The following is a 20,221-nucleotide window of genomic DNA, read 5'->3' as shown; positions in this document are numbered from 1 at the left end:
ATCAGTGATCTTTCCACAGCTTGAAAGGAAGCTTCAATACACATGTATGCAGATGACACAATCCTATATGCACACAGCCATAGCCTCTCCGACCTTGAACACATACATCAGTCTGACTTTTTGAGACTCGAAAACTGGATTTCCCAAAACAAACTGTTTTTAAACACTGACAAGACTGTAACAATGGTATTTGGGACAAAGGCTAAATTCCTAAATCTTCCAATGAAGGAGCTACAGATCAGAACCAACTCTAATACTATCCTAGCCCCTGTTACAAGTTTCAAATATTTGGGCATTTGGTTTGACTCCCATTTAACATTTGGGTTGCTTATTGATACCCTGAAATCCAAAACCTATGCCAAACTAGGTGTACTATATAGGAACAAATCCTCCCTACGTTTTCTGGTCAGAAAGTGCATCGCACAACAAATGCTGATGCCAATTATAGACTATGGGGACATAGTATATGGCATAGTACACCAAACTCACCTTGGCAAACTTGATACCCTCTACAACTCAATATGCCACTTTGTCCTCCAATGCAATTACAACACACATCCCTGTGAAATGCTCAAAGAACTAGATTGGTCATCACTTGAGTCTAGGCGCAAAGTTAATCTCTCCTGTCTTGCCTTCAAATACTTTATGGGCAAGCTACACACCTATCTGAACAAGCTCCTCACCCCTCACATGCAGCACTTAGCATCTGAGATCTGACTCAAAAGTCTGTTCATGGTCCCAAAGTTCAACAAAGTATTTGGCCGCTCCTCCTTCTTTTACTGTGCACCCCACAACTGGAACAGTCTAGCGGAGACTCTCCCTTCCGCCACCAGTCTAAGTTCTTTCAAAACAAAGGCTGTCTCACATTTTAAACTATAAAGGGGATGAGACCGCTCATCCTTTATACAAGTCAGATATAGCATTAAATACAGGCAGGTGCTTGAAAGGGACAATGAAATATTATTAACAGTGGTGATCCAAAGAGGATCAGATAGGGTCCCCTTTAACATAGCACTCAATGCCGGATAGAAATGAAATGGCTAGCAGTGATCCTACAGAAAAATTTCCGTTTGGGTCTATTAACCCTAAGGGAACCGATAAACCAAAAAATAAAAAAGTTTTATTAGTTCAATTACTCATTAAAAACACACATATAATTCATTCAAACATTTAAAAAAAAAACATGTAGAAATGGCTCAGAACAGTCAGTTTTATCTAAAGGAAATATCCAACTAGATATTGAACTCACATTTGTCTCACATTTTAATCTGGTCTGTAACTGTTACATACGCCTATAATATATATTATCTCTTACTGTGCACGCAATGTCTTCTATATAATGTATACCCTGTTCACTTATTTAACTGTATTTCTAACCATGTATTATTTGTCTTAACTCTCTGCCCAGAACATAGTTGAAAACGAGAGGTAACTCAATGTAATCGTTCCTGGTAAAATATTTTATAAATAATGCTAGACAGTTGGGATGGTGTTGACTTGGTGATGTGCAGTGTTGGGCTTGCACCAGGCGTAACGCTTGGAATTTTGACCAAAAAGTTAAAAAAAATTGTCTTGTCTGGCGGCAACCTTTTTCCACGTCTGCAGTATCATCTATATGCTTTTTCGCAAACAAAAATGCATCTTTTTGGTCTAAATTTCAAGCGTTGCATCTGGCGCATGATCAACAATGTCCATCACCCAGTCAACACTATCCCAACTGTCAAGCATGGTTGTGGCAACAGCATGTTATGGGGATGCTTCTGTTCAGCAGGTACTGGGAAGCTTGTTAGGATAGAGGGGGGAATGAATGGTACAATGTACAGGTGAATCCTTGAGGAAAACCTGTTTGAATCAGCCAAGACTCTGAAACTGGGGATGAAATTCACATTTAAGCAGGGCAATGACTTGAAGCACAAAGCTAAAGCCACGCTGGAGTGGTTGAACAGGATTATTAATGTTCTTGAGGGGCCCAGTCAAAGTCCTGACTTGAATCCAATCCAACATTTATGGCGATTGTTAATGATTGCAGTCCGTCGACAATCGACAAAAAACTTATCAGAACTGGATCAATTTTCCCATGAAAAATGGGCAAAAAAATCAGCATCCTACTGTGCAAAGCGAATACCAAATACTGACTTAAGGGGCTAAATGTTTATGCAACCGTACATTTCCGTTTGTTTTCCCCCTTTTGTGTGTGTCTCTCCATCTCTCTATCCTCACGTCAGAATTCCCTCACCTAGAAAATAAATATATATATATATAAACAACGTTTATGCATTTTAATCCGCCCATGTGTCTTTTCTCTATGCATGAATAAAAAGATGGCATCTGTTATTGGGCGTTGGCTTACTATTGGTGATGACACAGTTACCTAATGCTCTACCACATACAGTAACATCTACTCGAGGGGCAGTATAAACACATTTGATAAATTTACCTCTGGATAGCGTCCAACATCAACATAGGTACAGACAGGATGAAAAGCCCCAGTCCCGCAGGCGTACAAGTGAGTGTGGTTGTACGCCTTCAAAACTTTGATGAAATTTGCACATTCTTTCTGTAGAAGTAAAAATACACAAAATTAGCATTAAATGTGTGGACTGATGAATATTGTACTTTGGTTAAAAAAAAATAAACGCCAACATATATATGTCAAAATAATTGCTGTTCCTAAATGTCTTCTATTTTAACATTTGCTAATTTTATTAATAAATCCTCCGTTAGTTTAGTGTCTGTGAGCACTGCTGTAAAAGTATATGTTGGCCTTGGTAAAATCTCTGTTAACTTTGCACTAATCACACTCAATTTGGAATTCTTTCCTGAAATAATGATAGTCCCTTACAAGCCCATAACAACATGTGCATAACAACAGAAATATTCTGTGTATTTCTGTTGTTATGCTTTCAGGGTTGGACTTCCAAGTCTATATTAAAAAATGATTTCAAGCAGCTGCTGTTATTCTATTTGGGTGGTGGTATTTCGCCTTACCTTAGTGGCTGCAGGGGGATCCTGTGGAGTTTGACCCCACTGTTCCCATTTTAAGGGACACCCCCCAGCTGTCATTAAATTAACCCTTAAACAATATGGACGCCAGGTAAGTTTTGGTTCGCGTGGCCAATAGAAAGATTTCTTCTCCTGGTGACCCCCGGCTGCCATATTGGCAATTTTTTGCAAGAACCTGGCAGAATTAAAAAGTTAGCTATATCGACAACAGGGTGGTGGGGGGAATGTGATTTATTCAACTATGATAAGAAGACAAAAAGAGGTTTAGGGGGTTGCTAGTTTTATCTTTATGCTGCAATGGAGCCAATACATCATTGTTAATTAAATAAATGATAATATGACAGGAAAGATTCAGTACTAACATGGCCAAGTGCTTTCTGTGTTGCAACCTTTACATAGTTGTCCTACCTTTAAACCAAAGTTCTACTTGTTCACAGACAAAGCTACAACAGCAAAACAAAAATAAGGGAATCGGAGTTGAGCTCGTGGGCTGTAATGTTATGCTGGCCCTGTGTGACCCATCTGATTTTTTTTGACTCCACTAATATTTATGTTCTGAGAAGAGTATGAAATGTCTTTATAAGTCTTGTTTTTTTAACCAAGTTGCCTAGCATAGCTGTGTGCAGAAATCCCAGCTTAAAAACCAACAGTTCCAAAGGTGCGTTACTGAGCGTGTGTCAGAACCACAGTGCATGGCTCTCCTTAGTTTTGGCTCAGAGCCTAAAATGACATTTCCTCATAACTGGTGTCCCCCACCTGTCAATTCTTCCACGTCTGGGAACCATCAGCTCACTACTGTACATGCACATGAAAGAATGGCTGGAACAGACTGGGGTATGAATGGTTCTAGTGTAAGAGAAAGAACACACAGTGATCTCAGCAGTATATTTCTTTAGTCCACTTATTCTCAATATTTCACCATCCTGTAAAGTGCAATACTAATTTAGATTACTTTTGAATTGTGATGATGGAGATAGCCAGGGGGGCAAAAAATCCCTTGTTATATCATTCTGAAAAGATTACAATGACTCGTTTTGTGAGGTTAGGCAAAACTTTCCCAGGTCACGGTCTGCAAGTTTCCAAATATTTATATCAGACTATGTATCTGAAGACTGATTTATTATAACATTCTGTGTTTTTATTAATAGCAAATAATGATCCGCAGATGATATTCACTTGAATTAATTGAAAAAAAAAATTGTGTGTGTGTCAAATACTATATTATATAATAAATCAGATAGTAATGTTTGTCCCCGCTCATTAGTACATGGAAAACTCATAAATAGATTCATTAAATGGTTCCCACAGAAACGTTCATCGATGTGTCCTCTTTTATATGCAAAAACAAGAAGTTACAGTGAATACAGAGAAACTTTCCATTATTGACCATTTTCGCTGTTCACAATTCACGCGAATCTTACTTTTTTTGTTTCAGAAAAGTTAACTTGCAGGGGATACGATACGGCCATGTGGCATGGCGCGACCGCGAGAAACATGTACAAATGCATTAATATTTTAGGTCCAGGTCTTTCCAGGGTTTAAATAAACAATGAGAGCAAAGACTACAACTTGGCATGTTCCGTAAACAGAAATACAACCCCGCTGCACAGGAATGCATATTTAACTAATTTATTATTTAAAGCAGAAGTCCTACTGTAGATATTTTCATCAATATGCCAATTTGGGTATTTCAACGTTCTCTTTAGTCTACATTTAGTTCATTTTCAGAAATATCTGCTCCTTTTATTATAACCCTATCCTTAGGGCCAAATTTGCTAAGTGGTGCTATGTTGTAAAAACCGCTGGGTAGTCAGTGCACTAAAAAAAATGTAAGCCCCCCACGTTAATTGATTGCACAGTAATGTGGCTAATGGCCTAGCACATATTGGCCCCTTCTGTTTAATCCTTTAATATTAGGGTTCTTCAGCTGTACAGTATTTGCGCTATCACTATTGCAGGTGCCTTTCGAGAAAAAAAATCAGATGTTACTAATACACAATGTGCACAGGTAGCTCAATCAGTCAATGCTTCAGCAAAGGTGGCTCAATCAGTGACTCAGTCTTTGATTGAGCCACCTGTGCTGAAGCAGGGATATCCTGAAAACCTGACCTGTTGGTGGCTTTTGAGGACTGGAATTGACCACCCCTGGGCTAGGAGATGCTTGTATGTGTACTTGAGAACAGAAAAGGCCCTGGTAAACCAGACAAGGCAGATATAGAACAATGGTTTGGCTATTTTAGGCAGACTTTTCATGGACAGTTACAAAAATAAAGTCTATCCATCTGTCAAACATCTGCCACACACAGAGATTCAAACAAAATGTAGGAATGTTTAGATAGATCCCAGGCATTATTTTCACAAAAGAAACGCTATAGTGGCTTCCTCTTTGGCAAGAATAAAAGAGAAACGTTTTTAAATAAAATATAAGCAAATTACATCTGCCAGTAATTGGAAACAATACACAGAGTGCGCATCTTGCCGCGACACTTTAACACCGTGTGGATTCTGCGCTAAATCTGGGCTACTGCCGTGACGTTACCTAAATAGGTAACCTTCGTTAGCGTCTATCAGTGTAACGGGTATCCACACAGCTAAATATGGGCAAAAACAATGGTCGTTAGTGATCTGATTAGCAGAGGTTTAATGCCAAGTGAGCACTGCCAGCGATATCTTCAAATAACATAGTGTTAAGCCTGTCTTATCCAAAGGTGGCGTTACTTCCATGCAGACCCTGAAAAGGTGATTAATTAAAGTAAAAAGAGAGGATAGACAGGAGAGGAAAAGAGCCCTGTAAATTAGGGGTGTGCAAACTGGGGGGCGCAAGATTTTTTTGGGGGGGCGCGGTGCATACAGAGGCCCTGTGCTGTTCCCCAAGGCATTTAAATTAAATGCCGGGGGACAGCGCGGGGCCTCTGTACTCTATCCTACCTTGGCTCAGAAGATGCGTTGCTGTGGTGACGTGACGTCACATGACCCCTAGCGTAATTTGACGCTTTAGGAAGGCAATGGGGGGGCGCGAGCACAGGAGGAGTGGTGGCAGGGGCGCAGTGCCAAAACTTTGCGCATCCCTGCTGTAAATAACAATATTATATATGAAATCATACCTAACTGTGGTCTAACACTTACCAGACCCCGTAAGAAACCTATTTCAAGGTCTGGGTGTGAGTAAGGCCACCTTTAGCTCTGACCTGACTAACGTTATGTTAAATCCCTGCGGTATCTTTAACGGATCTCTTTGAATTTGTGTTGATAGAGGGAACACCTCTTCTGCATATCATTAGCACCAACGTCCATAATAATAACGCAAAGGCTCGTTACGCCTGAGAACAGCACTTAGCGCATCATTACTGAGCTTTGAAGATCTCCGTTAGCACTTAACAGTACGTTAAATCAGTCATTAATGGAGCTCTGCGGATCTACTCCTAAGGGGGGTATATACATAATATTTCCGTGTTTCTTTTTTAGCACTGACAGTGTACACAATGCTGTACGGTGTACAGAATATTTGCAGGCACAATACGTTCCTGACCCAGAGAGCTTACAATTTAATTGTGGTGCCTGTTGCACAGGGAAATAAAGTAACTTGTCCGTGGTTGCAAGAAGAGCTGGCACTAGAATTCAATCTGGATCTACACACTTCGAAGGCAGAAATATTCACACGGAGCTACCCCCCCCTTTTTCGCACGCATCTAATGCCTTTAGAAAGGTGGTTGCACGCGCTAGTGCATTGTGTGTCCCATTGAAATGCTTTGGTAAGAGCAATAACGGATGATACAGCTGTATCGGAGTCTACCAGCTGTAAAACACACACCAGATTTATGTATACAGTATGAGAGAAACACTGTCCATTGCTTTCACTGGGGCGTATTACTAAATCTGGTGCGGACTGGATTTGGGGTGAAAGGATTTAGAAGCAATCTCAATGTGCGATTCTATCTTGAAGCTATGTCACCAATCTTAGTGCTTCACCAGCAAACAATGTAACATGTCACACCCACCATGTTTGCATTCATATCAAGTGATGATGTGTATGAAAGAATGAATGGAAGAAACTTGGGTTAACTTGAAATGTTATCATTAAAACACTGGCCAAAATACATAAATACTTTATCTAAATTCCAACTTTTTATTTCACGTGCAAATGCTTTGGAATGATCCATTTAGTATTTAATATGTGTTTTTAGGTTCAAAACGTTGCTTTTCCATTGTTAACTCATACTGAGAATTGATGCCATGCAGAAATAGTAGAAAGCAAAAATGAGCAGCTTTAAATGTGCTAATATACTTATGTTATCCCTTCATTGAAATATGCTCCTTCATTCCACTGGTAACCTCGCGTTCCTTTTTTTTCAGTTACCCATGTCCTTTATATTTAGATCAGTCTCAACGGGCTCTGTGTTTCTTTTCTGAGTTCTAAGGCAGGACTGGGGAGTGATGCAGTTTGCAACTCAACATCTCCACACACTAGGGGCCTCATGCAGAGAGCAGCGGTGGAATTAATTGGAGAAAGAAAAAAATAGTACCTTTTTTGGCGTGATTTAATCTCCATATGCAGAAAGGGCATAAAACTGCATTTAAAATCATATGCATATGGAGAGTTTCAATCGGCGATATGAGCGCTGTTGAAACTTGTGGGAAAAAAATCGCGGTTTTTTTTTCTCCCCCACCGGCCGCCGAGCTCCAGCTTCTTGCTGGCGAAGCAAAATGTTGAAAATCGCGCCATTTTTTTGGCGCGAACAGCCACTAGATGGCGTTCGCGCCTCTCTGAATACGGCCGTTTTCAACACTGGAGAGATTTAGGTTCTCTCCAGCCGCGCGGCGAGATTTCTAAAGGCAGATTTCGGCAAAACATGCCGCTTTCCCTGTTAGCGTTGCTCTCTGCATGAGGCCCTAGGACGTTTATACATTGTGCACTCATAAAGACCCCAAGCTACACGTCAGTAAATCTGCTCACACTGTTGTGATACTCTAGGGAGCCCTACCAGGTACACTCTATAAAGAGTAATAATGAGGGACCACTATATAAGTTAGAATTAAATTTTAGGTGCCCCATCACTATATACAGTACTGTACCTGTGTCTATACGTGTATTGTTACACTTATGTATACTGTGCCAATATCTCTTTAACTACCTGGTACTATTCACTAGGACCTGTACACCATCCAATTTTACTAAAATGTTTGTCCTGCACGTTGTCATTTGTTAATTTTGTGCTAATAAAGTTTGTAAATTTGATTTACTACTGTCACTATCAGGAATAGGTTGTAGGGCACCACCCAAGGAATAACTTTTGGAGAACACTCTTGTGCTTCCTCTTTCTCTAGCAGTCTGCCTACCTCCCAGGTAGCACACAACCTTTATACACTATACAATTTTGAGTGAGGTCACCCTTTATTGATATAAGACTGGAGAGTGTCATTATTACGTTAGAGATGGGTGGACGTCGAAACATTTGGGTTTTCTGTGGGTTTTTTTCCTCCAAACTATCAAGAAAAAAAAAGAACAATCGCTATATGTTTGATAGTCTGAACTAAACCAAATATTTCTAGCGAATGTATCCAATTCTGTTAGAGAACCTATTTCCAAAAATAGCAGTGATATCGCTAATGTGGTCATATGTGGGTACTCCTTTTTATACTTATAATGGTAATTAGCACGCTTTCAAAAATAAAAAGTAATATGTATGTCTTTATTTATATAGCGCCGTTAATGTACATAGCACTTCACAGCAGTAATATACGTGACAATCATATAAATAACAAATAACTACAAATAACACATCATGGGAATAAGTGCTTCAGACATAAAAGTAACATTGTGGAAGAGGAGTCCCTGCTCCGAAGAGCTTACAATCTAATTGTAGGGTGAACGTACAGAGACAGTAGGAGGGTAATGAATGGTCATTTCTTTCCCAACTTTGGTAATTTTGCAAAAGTTCCAAAAATGTGTGTGTGTGTGTGTGTGTGTTGGGGGGGGGGGGGGGGGGGGTAGGGGGAGGAGCTGGGGGTGAAATGCAGTGAATGCCTAGTATTTGAAATTTGGCAAAACATTTGCTAAACAGTAATCATTATGTAATTTAAAGCATATTGCTAATATTTTATGATCCCGCTAGACAGGAAATGTTTCAAACACACATAGCCTAAAGACAATTCCCTATACCAAAACATATTGCTAGGCAGTATCTATCCATATTGTGCAAGTTATAACTCATCCATACAACATGTGGAGAAATGCCTGGGAACACATTTGAGATTGTAACCTCTCTAGGGCAGGAACTCCCTTTCCCAATGTCTACTTTTATGAAGCCCTTATTCCTATTATGCCTTCTATTATGTCACATGTGTAACAGGTGAGAAGTACCAGGTATGTACATGGATGGTGCTATATAAATAGATATACATACATACCTGGGAAATATGTTTATTTGAATATGTAAATGTGTTAATCTGAATATGAAAAGAATATTCAAACAATTTCAATGAGCATATTTCACAGGTATCTCAGATCAGATGTGTTCACAGATATTTCCACATACATATATATACCATCACACTTCCTCCACCATGTTTTACAGATGATGTGGTATGCTTTGGATCATGAGCCGTTCCAAGCCTTCTCCATACTTTTTTCTTCCCATCATTCTGGTACAGGTTGATTATAGTTTCATCTGTCCAAAGAATGCTGTTCCAGAACTGGGCTGGCTTTTTTAGATATTGTTTGGCAAAGTCTAATCTGGCCTTTCTTTTCTTGAGGCTTATGAATGGTTTGAACCTTGTGGTGAACCCTCTGTATTTGCTCTCGTTAAGTCTTCTCTTATTGGTAAGATAAGGATATGCCTACCTCCTGGAGAGTGTTCTTCACTTGGCTGGATGTTGTGAAGGGGTTTTTCTTTACCATGGAAAGGATCCTACGATCATCCACCTCTGTTGTCTTCCGTGGACGTTCAGGCCTTTTTGTGTTGCAGAGTTCACCAGTGCGTTCTTTTTTTCTCAGAATGTACCAAACTGTTGATTTGGCCACTCCTAATGTTCCTGCTATCTCTCTGATGGATTTTCTTTTTTTTTGCAGCCTAAGAATGCCCTGTTTCACTTGCATTGAGAGCTCCTTTGACCGCATGTTGTGGGTTCACAGCAACAGCTTCCAAATGCGAATGCCACACCTGGAATCAACTCCAGACCTTTTACCTGCTTAATTGATGATGAAATAACGAAGGAATATCCCACACCTGTCCATGAAACAGCTTTTGAGTAAATTGTCAAATTACTTTTGGTCCCTTGAAAAAGAGGGGGCTACATATTAAAGAGATGTAATTCCTAAACCCTTTCTCCAATTTGGATGTGAATACCCTCAAATTAAAGCTGATAGACTGCACTTTAAACCCATATTCATTATTTAACTGTAACCTGAATTTATGTTGGTACACAGCCGAAATAACAAAACTTGTATCAGTGTCCAATTATATCCGGACCTAACTGTATATAGTAAACCTACCCAACCTTGAAAATTACAAAGTTAGTACAACCAGCCTCACACTGATGAGACCCATAAAGGTCAAAACAGCTGTCTGTGAGTGGTTTGACTGGCTTAAAAGCTGTGAACAGCAGCACATTTGTTTAAAAGGGTTACATGCAAAAATGGATTTCAGGCAAAAGATGACACATGGTGTGGCCATTTGCATGTCATTTCTCAGAATCCCTTGCTGCAGTAGAAGCAAAGTATGCTAGGTGATAATGGTGATAGGCAGGGTTTCAGACCTGTCTAAGACATGTGAATATGCTCACAAGTGATATTCTTATATATATATATATACAGTATATATATATATATATATATATATATATATATATATATATATATATATATATATATATATATATATACATATATATGTGTGTGTGTGTGTGTGTGTGTGTGTGTGTGTGTGTGTGTGTGTGTGTGTGTGTGTGTGTGTGTGTGCATAAGTGCTGTGGGAGAAACTGCTATTGTATATACAGTATGTCAAAGGGGCTCTCTCATTCTAAAAAAAAAATGCCTCCTATTTATGTTAACTATTTTGTGAATTAATAACAAGGAATGCCTATTGTTAAATATACATTTTGACATAATGTCCACTATGCACATTATAGTTATAAGTCTGTAAAAATTATTTCAAATATGTAATGATTCTTGGAGGATAGTGATGTACATCATATTGTGCCTGTGTACTATCTTGATTCCAGCAATGTCAATTTGGTGATAGAAGGATACATTTTGGAAACAAATTGGTTCATTGCAATAAGATAATTAGTTTTCATCCTCTCAACACACCCACTTTGTGTTGTTAAATGTGATAAGTCAGACAGGAAGGTGGCAGAGACTAAATGACCTCAGATAACGATTGTGTTTCCATTTACACAACTTGAAGTCACCGGTCATGAAATGTTAGGAGAAGAGTAGATAGGAGAATGAAAGTCATCTAGCTGGATGGCATCACACCAGAGACATAATGGTATAGGAGAAGTGATAAGCAAGATATTAAGCATCACTCACTCATTTGTCAAGAGTTCCTAAGCACTATCATTATAAAGGCGCTAATGGATTGGGAAAACCGGATAACGCAGACTGACTTGTTCCATTAGAGTGTCATAATATTTCAAATCAAGTGTTTAAAGATTGGATAATCTCTTTAGTTTAAAACTTTCTTGGGATACTGTTTTGCAGGTAGGTGTGAATATTTGTCACCGTTTCAGCTTATTCTGCCCATTTTAGTAGAGTCACTGCTTCCAAGAAAAGCAGAATTAAATGGCAAGGGGAGAGAACTCTCAGACCAACACATCCAAAAGCTGGACATGTGTTTTCACTGTTTAGCTTTGTCTAACTATTTCTAAATACAGATTAGTTTCTTAGAGGTGGTCACCCTAAAATGTTCACTCTGGGACTTCTCAAATTGGTCTGTGCTTAAAGAACACCGTTGTTGTTGCCAAAGAAATTCTAGCCTGTGGAATGTCAGGCATTTTACATTTAACTAACAGTGTGATTGGCTCAGATTCAAATGCAATTCAATGAAAACGAATTCTTCCTCGTTTCAAACAATGAAAATATAAAAATGAAGGCAATAAAACTCCAAAGACAAAACACTGTATTAATGTTACTCAAAATGTGGGTACTTTTTAGTGTGATTTCTTACCTTATAAATGTATTGGAACTGACTTTAAACATGTATTGATTACTACGTACTTAATCCATATGCTAAATACATATTTTGAGTGCACAGTAATATTTTGCCTTTTTGGTCTGAAATTACACATTTTTTGATCATTTTGTGTGATTAACAACCATTATACTGAGTGTCTAAGTTTTAATGTCTAACTCATTACAGGGGGAGATCAGGTTAGTTTGGGAAATATCAACATATTTTACAATGAATTCAGAAAATGGAGTTCTTGCTTATTTTTGGCATGCAGAAGACAAGTGAACTCTTCAAAGCAGTCTCCCTATCTTCTGTTTTCTTACAACTCCTTGTATAAATCACAGCTTTCTGCCAAAGTTTTTGGACAAATAAAAGCAGATCTGCGTAAAGATCTGACAAAATAAGCCTTAAACATTGTGCTTCTTTTCAGTGTATATCAGAGTTCTTCAGCCCCCATAGCTGTTAAATCAAAAGTTTTGACTTGAATTGGTTCACAACAATCCCTAGTTAAATCCCCATGCATTTACTTTAAACAAAACATCAGTGTAAAAGGAAGATCTTTTAATGGCTTTTCTACAACATTTGGCTGTTTTGTTTATAAAAATATAATTATGTTGAGAACCACAGCTGTTGTATATAAATATAGCCTGTTTCAGGGGCCTTACCGGGGACCATTTTTCCTATAGGGTTGCCACAGACTTATAAAGCTACCTAAGGATGCGATTGTAGTGGCACAGCGCGAGTACAAATGTGTGTGTTCCTCAGCGAGGCCGCCCATAGTGCGCGTGAGTGCTGCAGAGCGACCACGGCCGCGTCACTTGAGCAGTTCAGCCAATAAGGGAGAACCAGCCTGGTGATTGGTTCGCCACGCCTCCCCATCGCCTCCAGCCTCAGTGCATGTTTCGCGCGAGCAACAGGGCAGCGTGACGTCATTCACTCCATCGCGCGCAGGTGGCAACTATAATCGTGGCCTAGAGGTGCCCAATTTTGCTTGAGTAAGTGCAAAACAACGAGTAAGTTATGACCGAATATCACCAAGAAAATGACGACAGTAACTGTAGTATACGCTGGTTAACCAATACAATGTATGCACATGTTTATATTAGATATGAACCAAATTCCCTACATTATTGAATTGTTGAGGTGTTTTTTTAATATATATGTATAAAATACAGCAACCGTGGATGTGTAAGACCTTTCTTTTTCATTAAAAAAGATGTCAAAACGTAAAGTCCATAAGCTTGGTTACTATTCTATACAAACTCAGTGGTTTAAAAATAAAATCTATCCTAGAAGCTGGCAAAGAAAACATGGCAGTACATTTTGCCACTTGGTATGCACCCACTATTCTTGCAAACAAATGTGAGTATTATTATAATGACACTGGCTGAATAATGGAAATAGTACAAATGATATACGCTATTAGACGTGTGAGTAAATATGAGGGGAACAAACATAAGGATCAATAGGATTTTTTCTTTGATGTGTCTTAAAGCTCTAAAAAAAATCATACAATATTTTCAGAATTCTTTCCAAAACATGAGTGACATTGTAAGTAGTATTTTTGCACCCACAAGGTTTTTGCACTTTGAAGTTTTAGCAATATGGTTGTTAACTACATATTTTAAACTGTACAGAGGAAACTAACTCATTGGTGTTCTTTCATTTTATCTATTTTAAATATAGGAAAAACAAGTACTGTATTGTGGTCAGAAATATGCTGTGAAACTACTTCTCTTGACTAAATGGGACTTGCTTGTATTAGACCCTAAGATATGTTCTTAAAAGGGATATGTATAAAAGTTTCGTAGCTGAAAAAAGGGCAAAAGAGTAGTGAAAACGGTATCAGATTTACCCCCCACACCCAAAAAAAAGGTATCCCATTACAGTCAATGGCATTTCTTGCACTGATCTGGTTATGGTTGCCAAATGCCCCATATATATACAAGATTGTTCCTTATTTCATTGCATTTTCCTGGGCCTGGTGGCTGCGTGGGGCACAGCCGACCGGCGGTGTAAGTTGTGCCCGGCCAGATGTTTGGCACAACTTCTGCATCCGGTAGACGGGCCTCTGTTTGCTGCCAGGCCCCAACTGCTGTGAAGGGGCCTCCCCACCCACCCACCGGTCAGCGGCGGAAGTTGGGCCTACCCAGAAGTTGCATCTGCGTGCAGCCAGCACACACCAGAGGCCTCCCACTCATGATAAAAGTGTGTGCGTGTGTGTGTTGTGGGGGAGGGAGGAATTGTGTGTGTTTGTTGTGGGGTAGGGGAGGATTGCGTGCTATGGGTAGGATGACCAGATGTCCCAGTTTAGCTGGAACAGTCCCGTTTTTAAGGCCTCTGCCCCAACTTTTTGGGGTGCTGTCCTGGTTTTCTATCCTGCTGACTGCACGTGCGTGATCGGCAGTTGCCGGTCAAACGTGCGCACGGCAAGTGCCAATTGCGCGTGCACAAATATGGTCACCCTAGCTATGGGAGGGGAGTCCCGTATAAGAAAAACTGAAATGTGTCAATCCCAGATCTGGTGCCGTTTCTCAGCTCCACTTTTGGCCAGCTTTTGCAGCTGGGAGGCTTTAGTAAACAGACGCCGTAATGTGTAGATAAAGGGATTTTTTTCTTTATTAAAGTTTCCTAGCAGCAGTATTAGGGGAAACAACTGTAAAAAAGAATTGCACCACATTTGCTAACATACACAATCCCATTGCTTTCAATGGGTTTCCTTTCCTCTGGTAAATATGGTGCTATTTTTCACACTGGTTTTAACTTTAGTAAATATGCTAGGTATGCTAGTTTACAATTTGCTTTTGCAAACCCACTGCGACAGTGTTAACATTTTAAGTTACAGGCAACTGCAGTAGGATTTTTTTGACAGAAATTAATGAGATATTTTTTGTTTGCATACGAACAAGAAATTTCTTATTATAGTGTAATTTGCAGAACTATTTATAAACCAGAAAACTTGTACGCACATGAAAAATAGTTAGCATCTTTAATAATAAAAAAGCATAGCGTGAAAGGAACCCACAGGAAAATTAAACTTAAAACACTGAAAAAATGATGTCTTGGTTACAGTAACTACACAATACGGTACATTGTACTATAAAATGCATTCATAGTCCTTCTAAAAAATTGCATAAAAAATGAGGCAATTATGGAAATTTGACAAAATAAGATAATTTCCAGAAGAATAAAAGAATAGTTTCTCATGCAAAACACTGGTTCGGAGAATAATAAAACACAATTAGTAGCCTTTCATGTATTTTTTTATTATTTTGCAAATATAAATACAATACAAATTTATATTGACTCGACAGGTTACATAACTATCTATATCTAAGTTTCTTATTGGTTTAAAGTAAAATTCTGCTTGTCATAAATCTATGTGGAAATGCCTCAGGAGCCAGACAATTATGAATGGAGAGCCTACGGTGAAACAAAATATTTGGCTCTACAAGCTTGGAGCTATCATTAAAGCATCAATCAATCAGTGTAGGTGGTAGTGTTATGGGGTCCCTAAGCAGAATTATTAATTTGAAAGCGCCTTTGATCTTATTCTTTATTTAGCTCAGAATATAATGTCAATCATAGCACTTTATTTGAACTATAGGTCTAATAGATATTACTGGTACTATCTATTGACCACACTAATTTGCAAATCTAAACGTACTGCTGACGTCATTTATACAGATGTGGATTTTTGTGCTTGACATGGTACAATCATTTTCTCTACCATCAAAGACACACACAAGAAAGTGGCCCATCTTGTTTAATACATTTAGTGGCAATCGTTTAGGTGCAGAGGTTAAAACCCACTTTAAATCTCATGGGCTCCATCAAAAAAGAAAAACAGTGTTCATTACAGGCACACATTTTTATACATCCCATTATAACATTGTGTCCTGTAACTCCTCATATATCTACTTTTATAACCTCTATTAAATTCACTCTGACGTGGAAGGAAACGGAGAGCTGCACTAACCTCTGATATGGGTTACCGCTCCACAATCCTGCGTTAATTGACATTCAAGTCAATTGCCTCTTCTGCAGCGTATCGTGGTGCAATAACCCATATCGGAGCTCGGTCAATCCCGGTGAAAGTGCCTTTATACAGCAATGTTAAAACCAAAGAAAAAATGATTCCAGCATGCATGAAAAAGATTTTCAATGCTTGTTATATGCAAATTCCCACTGCAGTGTTTGCAAAGGAAATTATATTACATTTAAAATGGGCCTCTAGATTAATGTCCATATACAGTACTATATATCTATATATCTATATCTCTATACACATACACACACACATTATTTAGGTTATGGTGGGTGAAAAGTGACTGTATGCTGGATGAAGTCATCAAGAAACTATATATATAGTAACCTTTTTTGAACACGGGATCCAGGTAGTTTGATCCACTATTTACGACAGAGGATTAAATGGGAGAATTAGGATTAAGTAATTTGTTGCACTTTGACTAATGAGCATAAGAAAGAAAATTGTATAAGAAATGTGTAGTTTGGCGATGGGACTTCAGAGATGTACAACTACTTATTTTATTTTCAGACTTTTAATTCTGTGCCATCAATTGTTCACTATAGCTTTTCAAATAAGTAATATCAAAACGGAAGATACATTAACTTGTTACAAACAGGAAGCCTGTGGTCCAGCCCAGTTTGGAGGATTACTTTAGACATTTGATATCCAGATTTTAAGACACACACAGCACGCCAGATAGATGATTTTTTTTTTATACAGGCCATAAACTTCAGGCATGGGTGTACATAACTTCAAGAATGAAAAGATTTACAAGAATAGCATAAGCCAAAAAGTATAACAGTTTGCCTGTGTACATGTGAGGCAAAGGAACGAGATGGAAAAATGTTTTGTGAACACTTCTCATTCTTCCAGTTTCACAGCCGCACATAATAAACCTACTGCTTCAACTGCAGATTTTTCTAACATCTAATTGTGGAAAGTTTAACTGTAATGGAAACTGAATTATCTCATGTAACCCCCCCTTTGGGATTGCTATGGCCATAAGGGGTTAACTGTGTGGGCCCACGCAGAGTAATACCCCTTCCCCATCACATGGTGTGGGGCAGTTAGGCAGAATCATTTATTTATTTATTTTTATTTATAAAAATGTTTTACCAGGAAGTAATACATTGAGAGTTACCTCTCGTTTTCAAGTATGTCCTGGGCATAGTTAATATGACAAATAATTCATAGTTACAAATACAGTTACATAAATGAACAGGGTATACATTATATACAGTACATTGCATGCACAGTTAGAGAAGATGTATATTATAGGCTTATGTAACAGTTACAGACCAGGTTAAAATGTGAGACAGCCTTAGTTTTGAAAGAACTTAAACTGGTGGAGGATGTGAGAGTAGGTTGTTCCAGTTTTGGGGTGCACGGTTAGAGAAGGAGGAGCGGCCAGATACTTTGTTGAGCCTTGGGACCATGAACAGTCTTTTGGAGTCAGATCTCAGATGATAAGTGATGCATGTGGTAGGGGTGAGGAGTTTGTTCAGATAGGTGGGTAGTTTGCCCAGAAAGTATTTGAAGGCAAGACAGGAATAGTGAACTTTGCGCCTAGACTCGAGTGGTGACCAATCTAGTTATTTGAGCATTTCGCAGTGATGTGTGTTGTAGTTGCATTGGAGAACAAAACGACAAATTGAATTGTAGAGGGTGTCAAGTTTGCCAAGGTGGGTTTGGGGTGCCGAGCCATATACTATGTCTCCATAGTCGATAATTGGCATATTCCCGTCCTCTTCTGCCCAGTGATAGCGATGTAATTGTAGGATATATATATATATATATATATATATATATATATATAATAGGGTAAGGATTCCCTTTATTGTTTTCTAGTTATGGACAGTTCCCTGTTTAGATAGCGTTCCCAGGAATGCTCCTCACTACTCTTAAGGTTCCCAGAGAGGCAGCCTTTGCAGCCAGTGGCTTCCTGAGCTGCAGCCCCAAGGCATAGTTGGACCAGCCCCATCAGAGGATCCAGAGCTGACTCTCACTCAGAATGTCGCGTGATGGCATTCAGTAGCTGCGACAAGGGTACTGACCACAACCAGAGAGAAGTACAATGCCTGGCAGGGTCTCATAGAAGATGGAGCACTATAGACGCTACAAAGCAGAGGGATCCCCTTGGGTAACAGTTAGTCAAGCCTCAGCACCTTGCTAGCAGCCGAGATAGGGGTAAGCTAGGGAAGAGGATACAGTCAGCATATACAGAGAATAGTGATGATATTATAATATTATAGTGAAGTGATGTGTACCGTGTAAATTAGACTTTATCGATGGTGATCAATAAAGATGCTGTATGTATGAATAAAGTTCCTGGCGTCCACCACTGCATTACTCAACACCCAGCCGGCTTGAATCTAGCACCCTGACAAGGCAATCAACACTGAGCAAGCCAAGTTAAGAGACATTTGAAGTAAACTCCCTAGGAGCCAGGCAGGGAAGGTTACATGTGTATGCAAAAAAGCCTGGGATACCACTTGTTCAACATATTATATTTTAACAGCACTGGAAGCAGGGGACCCTCTGGAAATTAACTTATTTCCAGATCCTGCAACCCCCCCGGCTCCAGAGATACTTATGAGTGGAGGCACCAGTGTGTTCCTCTTCTTTTAAGAGTTTAATTTGGCAGTGGGTCCCTTGGGCCATTGGAAGACGCAACGTCATCCCATTGATGGCAATTTAAACACAAGTGACTACACCGCTCAATATCTTGGGAACAGAGTGCTCAGCTCCAGAGGACCCCCTTGTTCCAAAGCAGTTACAAATATATATTTTTAGGCAGGATTACTGCTTTAACGTGCACCATAAAAACTAAGTATGCCTGCATTTTGCCCGGTGGCATAAGCCACAAGACTGAAGTTGGTTCTTAAATTTTTTTAAATGCTAACCCCCACAATGTAGAAGTGCGCTTTAAAGGTTCAGATATACAAAGAACAAAGACTATTAAAATTGATTTAAGAATACTTCGTTTTTTAATGCATCACAAACATAGTAGAGACCATTAACAGCTTGTTATCAATCCTTTTGGTCTTAAGCAGGACCGAGACTGAACCTTTAACCGTTCCCAAATGCTAATGGAATGTTCTCTATCCCTAGAAAGGACTTTACTGTTGGCTATGAATATGCACTAATGGGAAGTAGATAGATATGGACACCAAGTAAAAGCTTAATTTCTTGCAATGCAAAAACCTGTAGATTATCTGTAGATTATGGCTCCATTAAGTTCTATTGGCATTAAAGAGAAGGATCTATATACAGATGCCAAGTACTATTTTACAGAACGAGCAGTTCAAGGTGAGAGACAGAACATTTGTTGCATAGGGTTTAAATGGTACTAGATATGTTACCAGGCATACTATTGGTGGTGTTTGCGCACTATAGTGATATTTTATCATCTAATTCTATTAAATAAAATCATGAGCGTTTTAACAATTTCGCTACCAGACCAGAGGGGCCTGAAATGTTTTAAAATGTTGTAGTATAAAATATCTTCTTTCAATCACCTACTGGCAAAGCAATAATATTATCTGACTACTACATTGGTTCTCTATCATACCAAACTATCTAAGAAGGTAAGACTTAGATGCAGTATGCTCTGGTAAATCAGGGCAAACAAGGTCAAGTTACCTAGAAAGCCATTTTTTCCCTTCCCCGTTAACTCAAGCTGCTTCAGCGGCTTGGGTGCTTCTCCTGGAGACTGTCTTCCCGAAGTCGAACAAGTCCTTGTTACTTTTCACCAAAAATCTTCAGCCAGTAGGCTTAGGTCTTCAGGGTTTTTGACACCATCCTCTGTCAGGATTCAGAACGTCCATCTCTTCCTCCCTTCACCCAAAAGGTTGGCAAGAAAGTCCAAGTCTTTGTTGTTTTCCCTCCGAAGAGGAACGGTGACTAGCTGTAGTGCTTGGGTCGTGCCAGAGCACCCCAGCCATGATGGGCCGTTCAGGTTAAAACATTTCGTCCCCCCTTAGCCAGAAGGCCCAGGAACGACAGGAATAAGGAAAGT

The 20,221-nt window shown here is 39.2% G+C and overlaps 1 protein-coding gene across 3 annotated transcripts in view; it reads right to left on the bottom strand.

The window, feature by feature from the left end:
- Window positions 1-20,221, bottom strand: part of SEMA3A (semaphorin 3A) — a 280,469-nt gene that overhangs the window by 161,499 nt on the left and 98,749 nt on the right. For all 3 annotated transcript variants that reach the window (XM_075599556.1, XM_075599555.1, XM_075599554.1), the window contains exon 4: window positions 2,438-2,557. In XM_075599556.1, coding sequence (XP_075455671.1) covers window positions 2,438-2,557 — 120 coding nt within the window. The remainder of the gene's footprint in view (window positions 1-2,437; window positions 2,558-20,221) is intronic.

The sequence above is a fragment of the Ascaphus truei genome, chromosome 5, assembly GCF_040206685.1.
Source record: "Ascaphus truei isolate aAscTru1 chromosome 5, aAscTru1.hap1, whole genome shotgun sequence".
Classification (NCBI taxonomy): Eukaryota; Metazoa; Chordata; class Amphibia; order Anura; family Ascaphidae; genus Ascaphus; species Ascaphus truei.
Note: the sequence above shows the minus strand (reverse complement) of the source record. Positions and strands in the feature narration are given on the sequence as shown.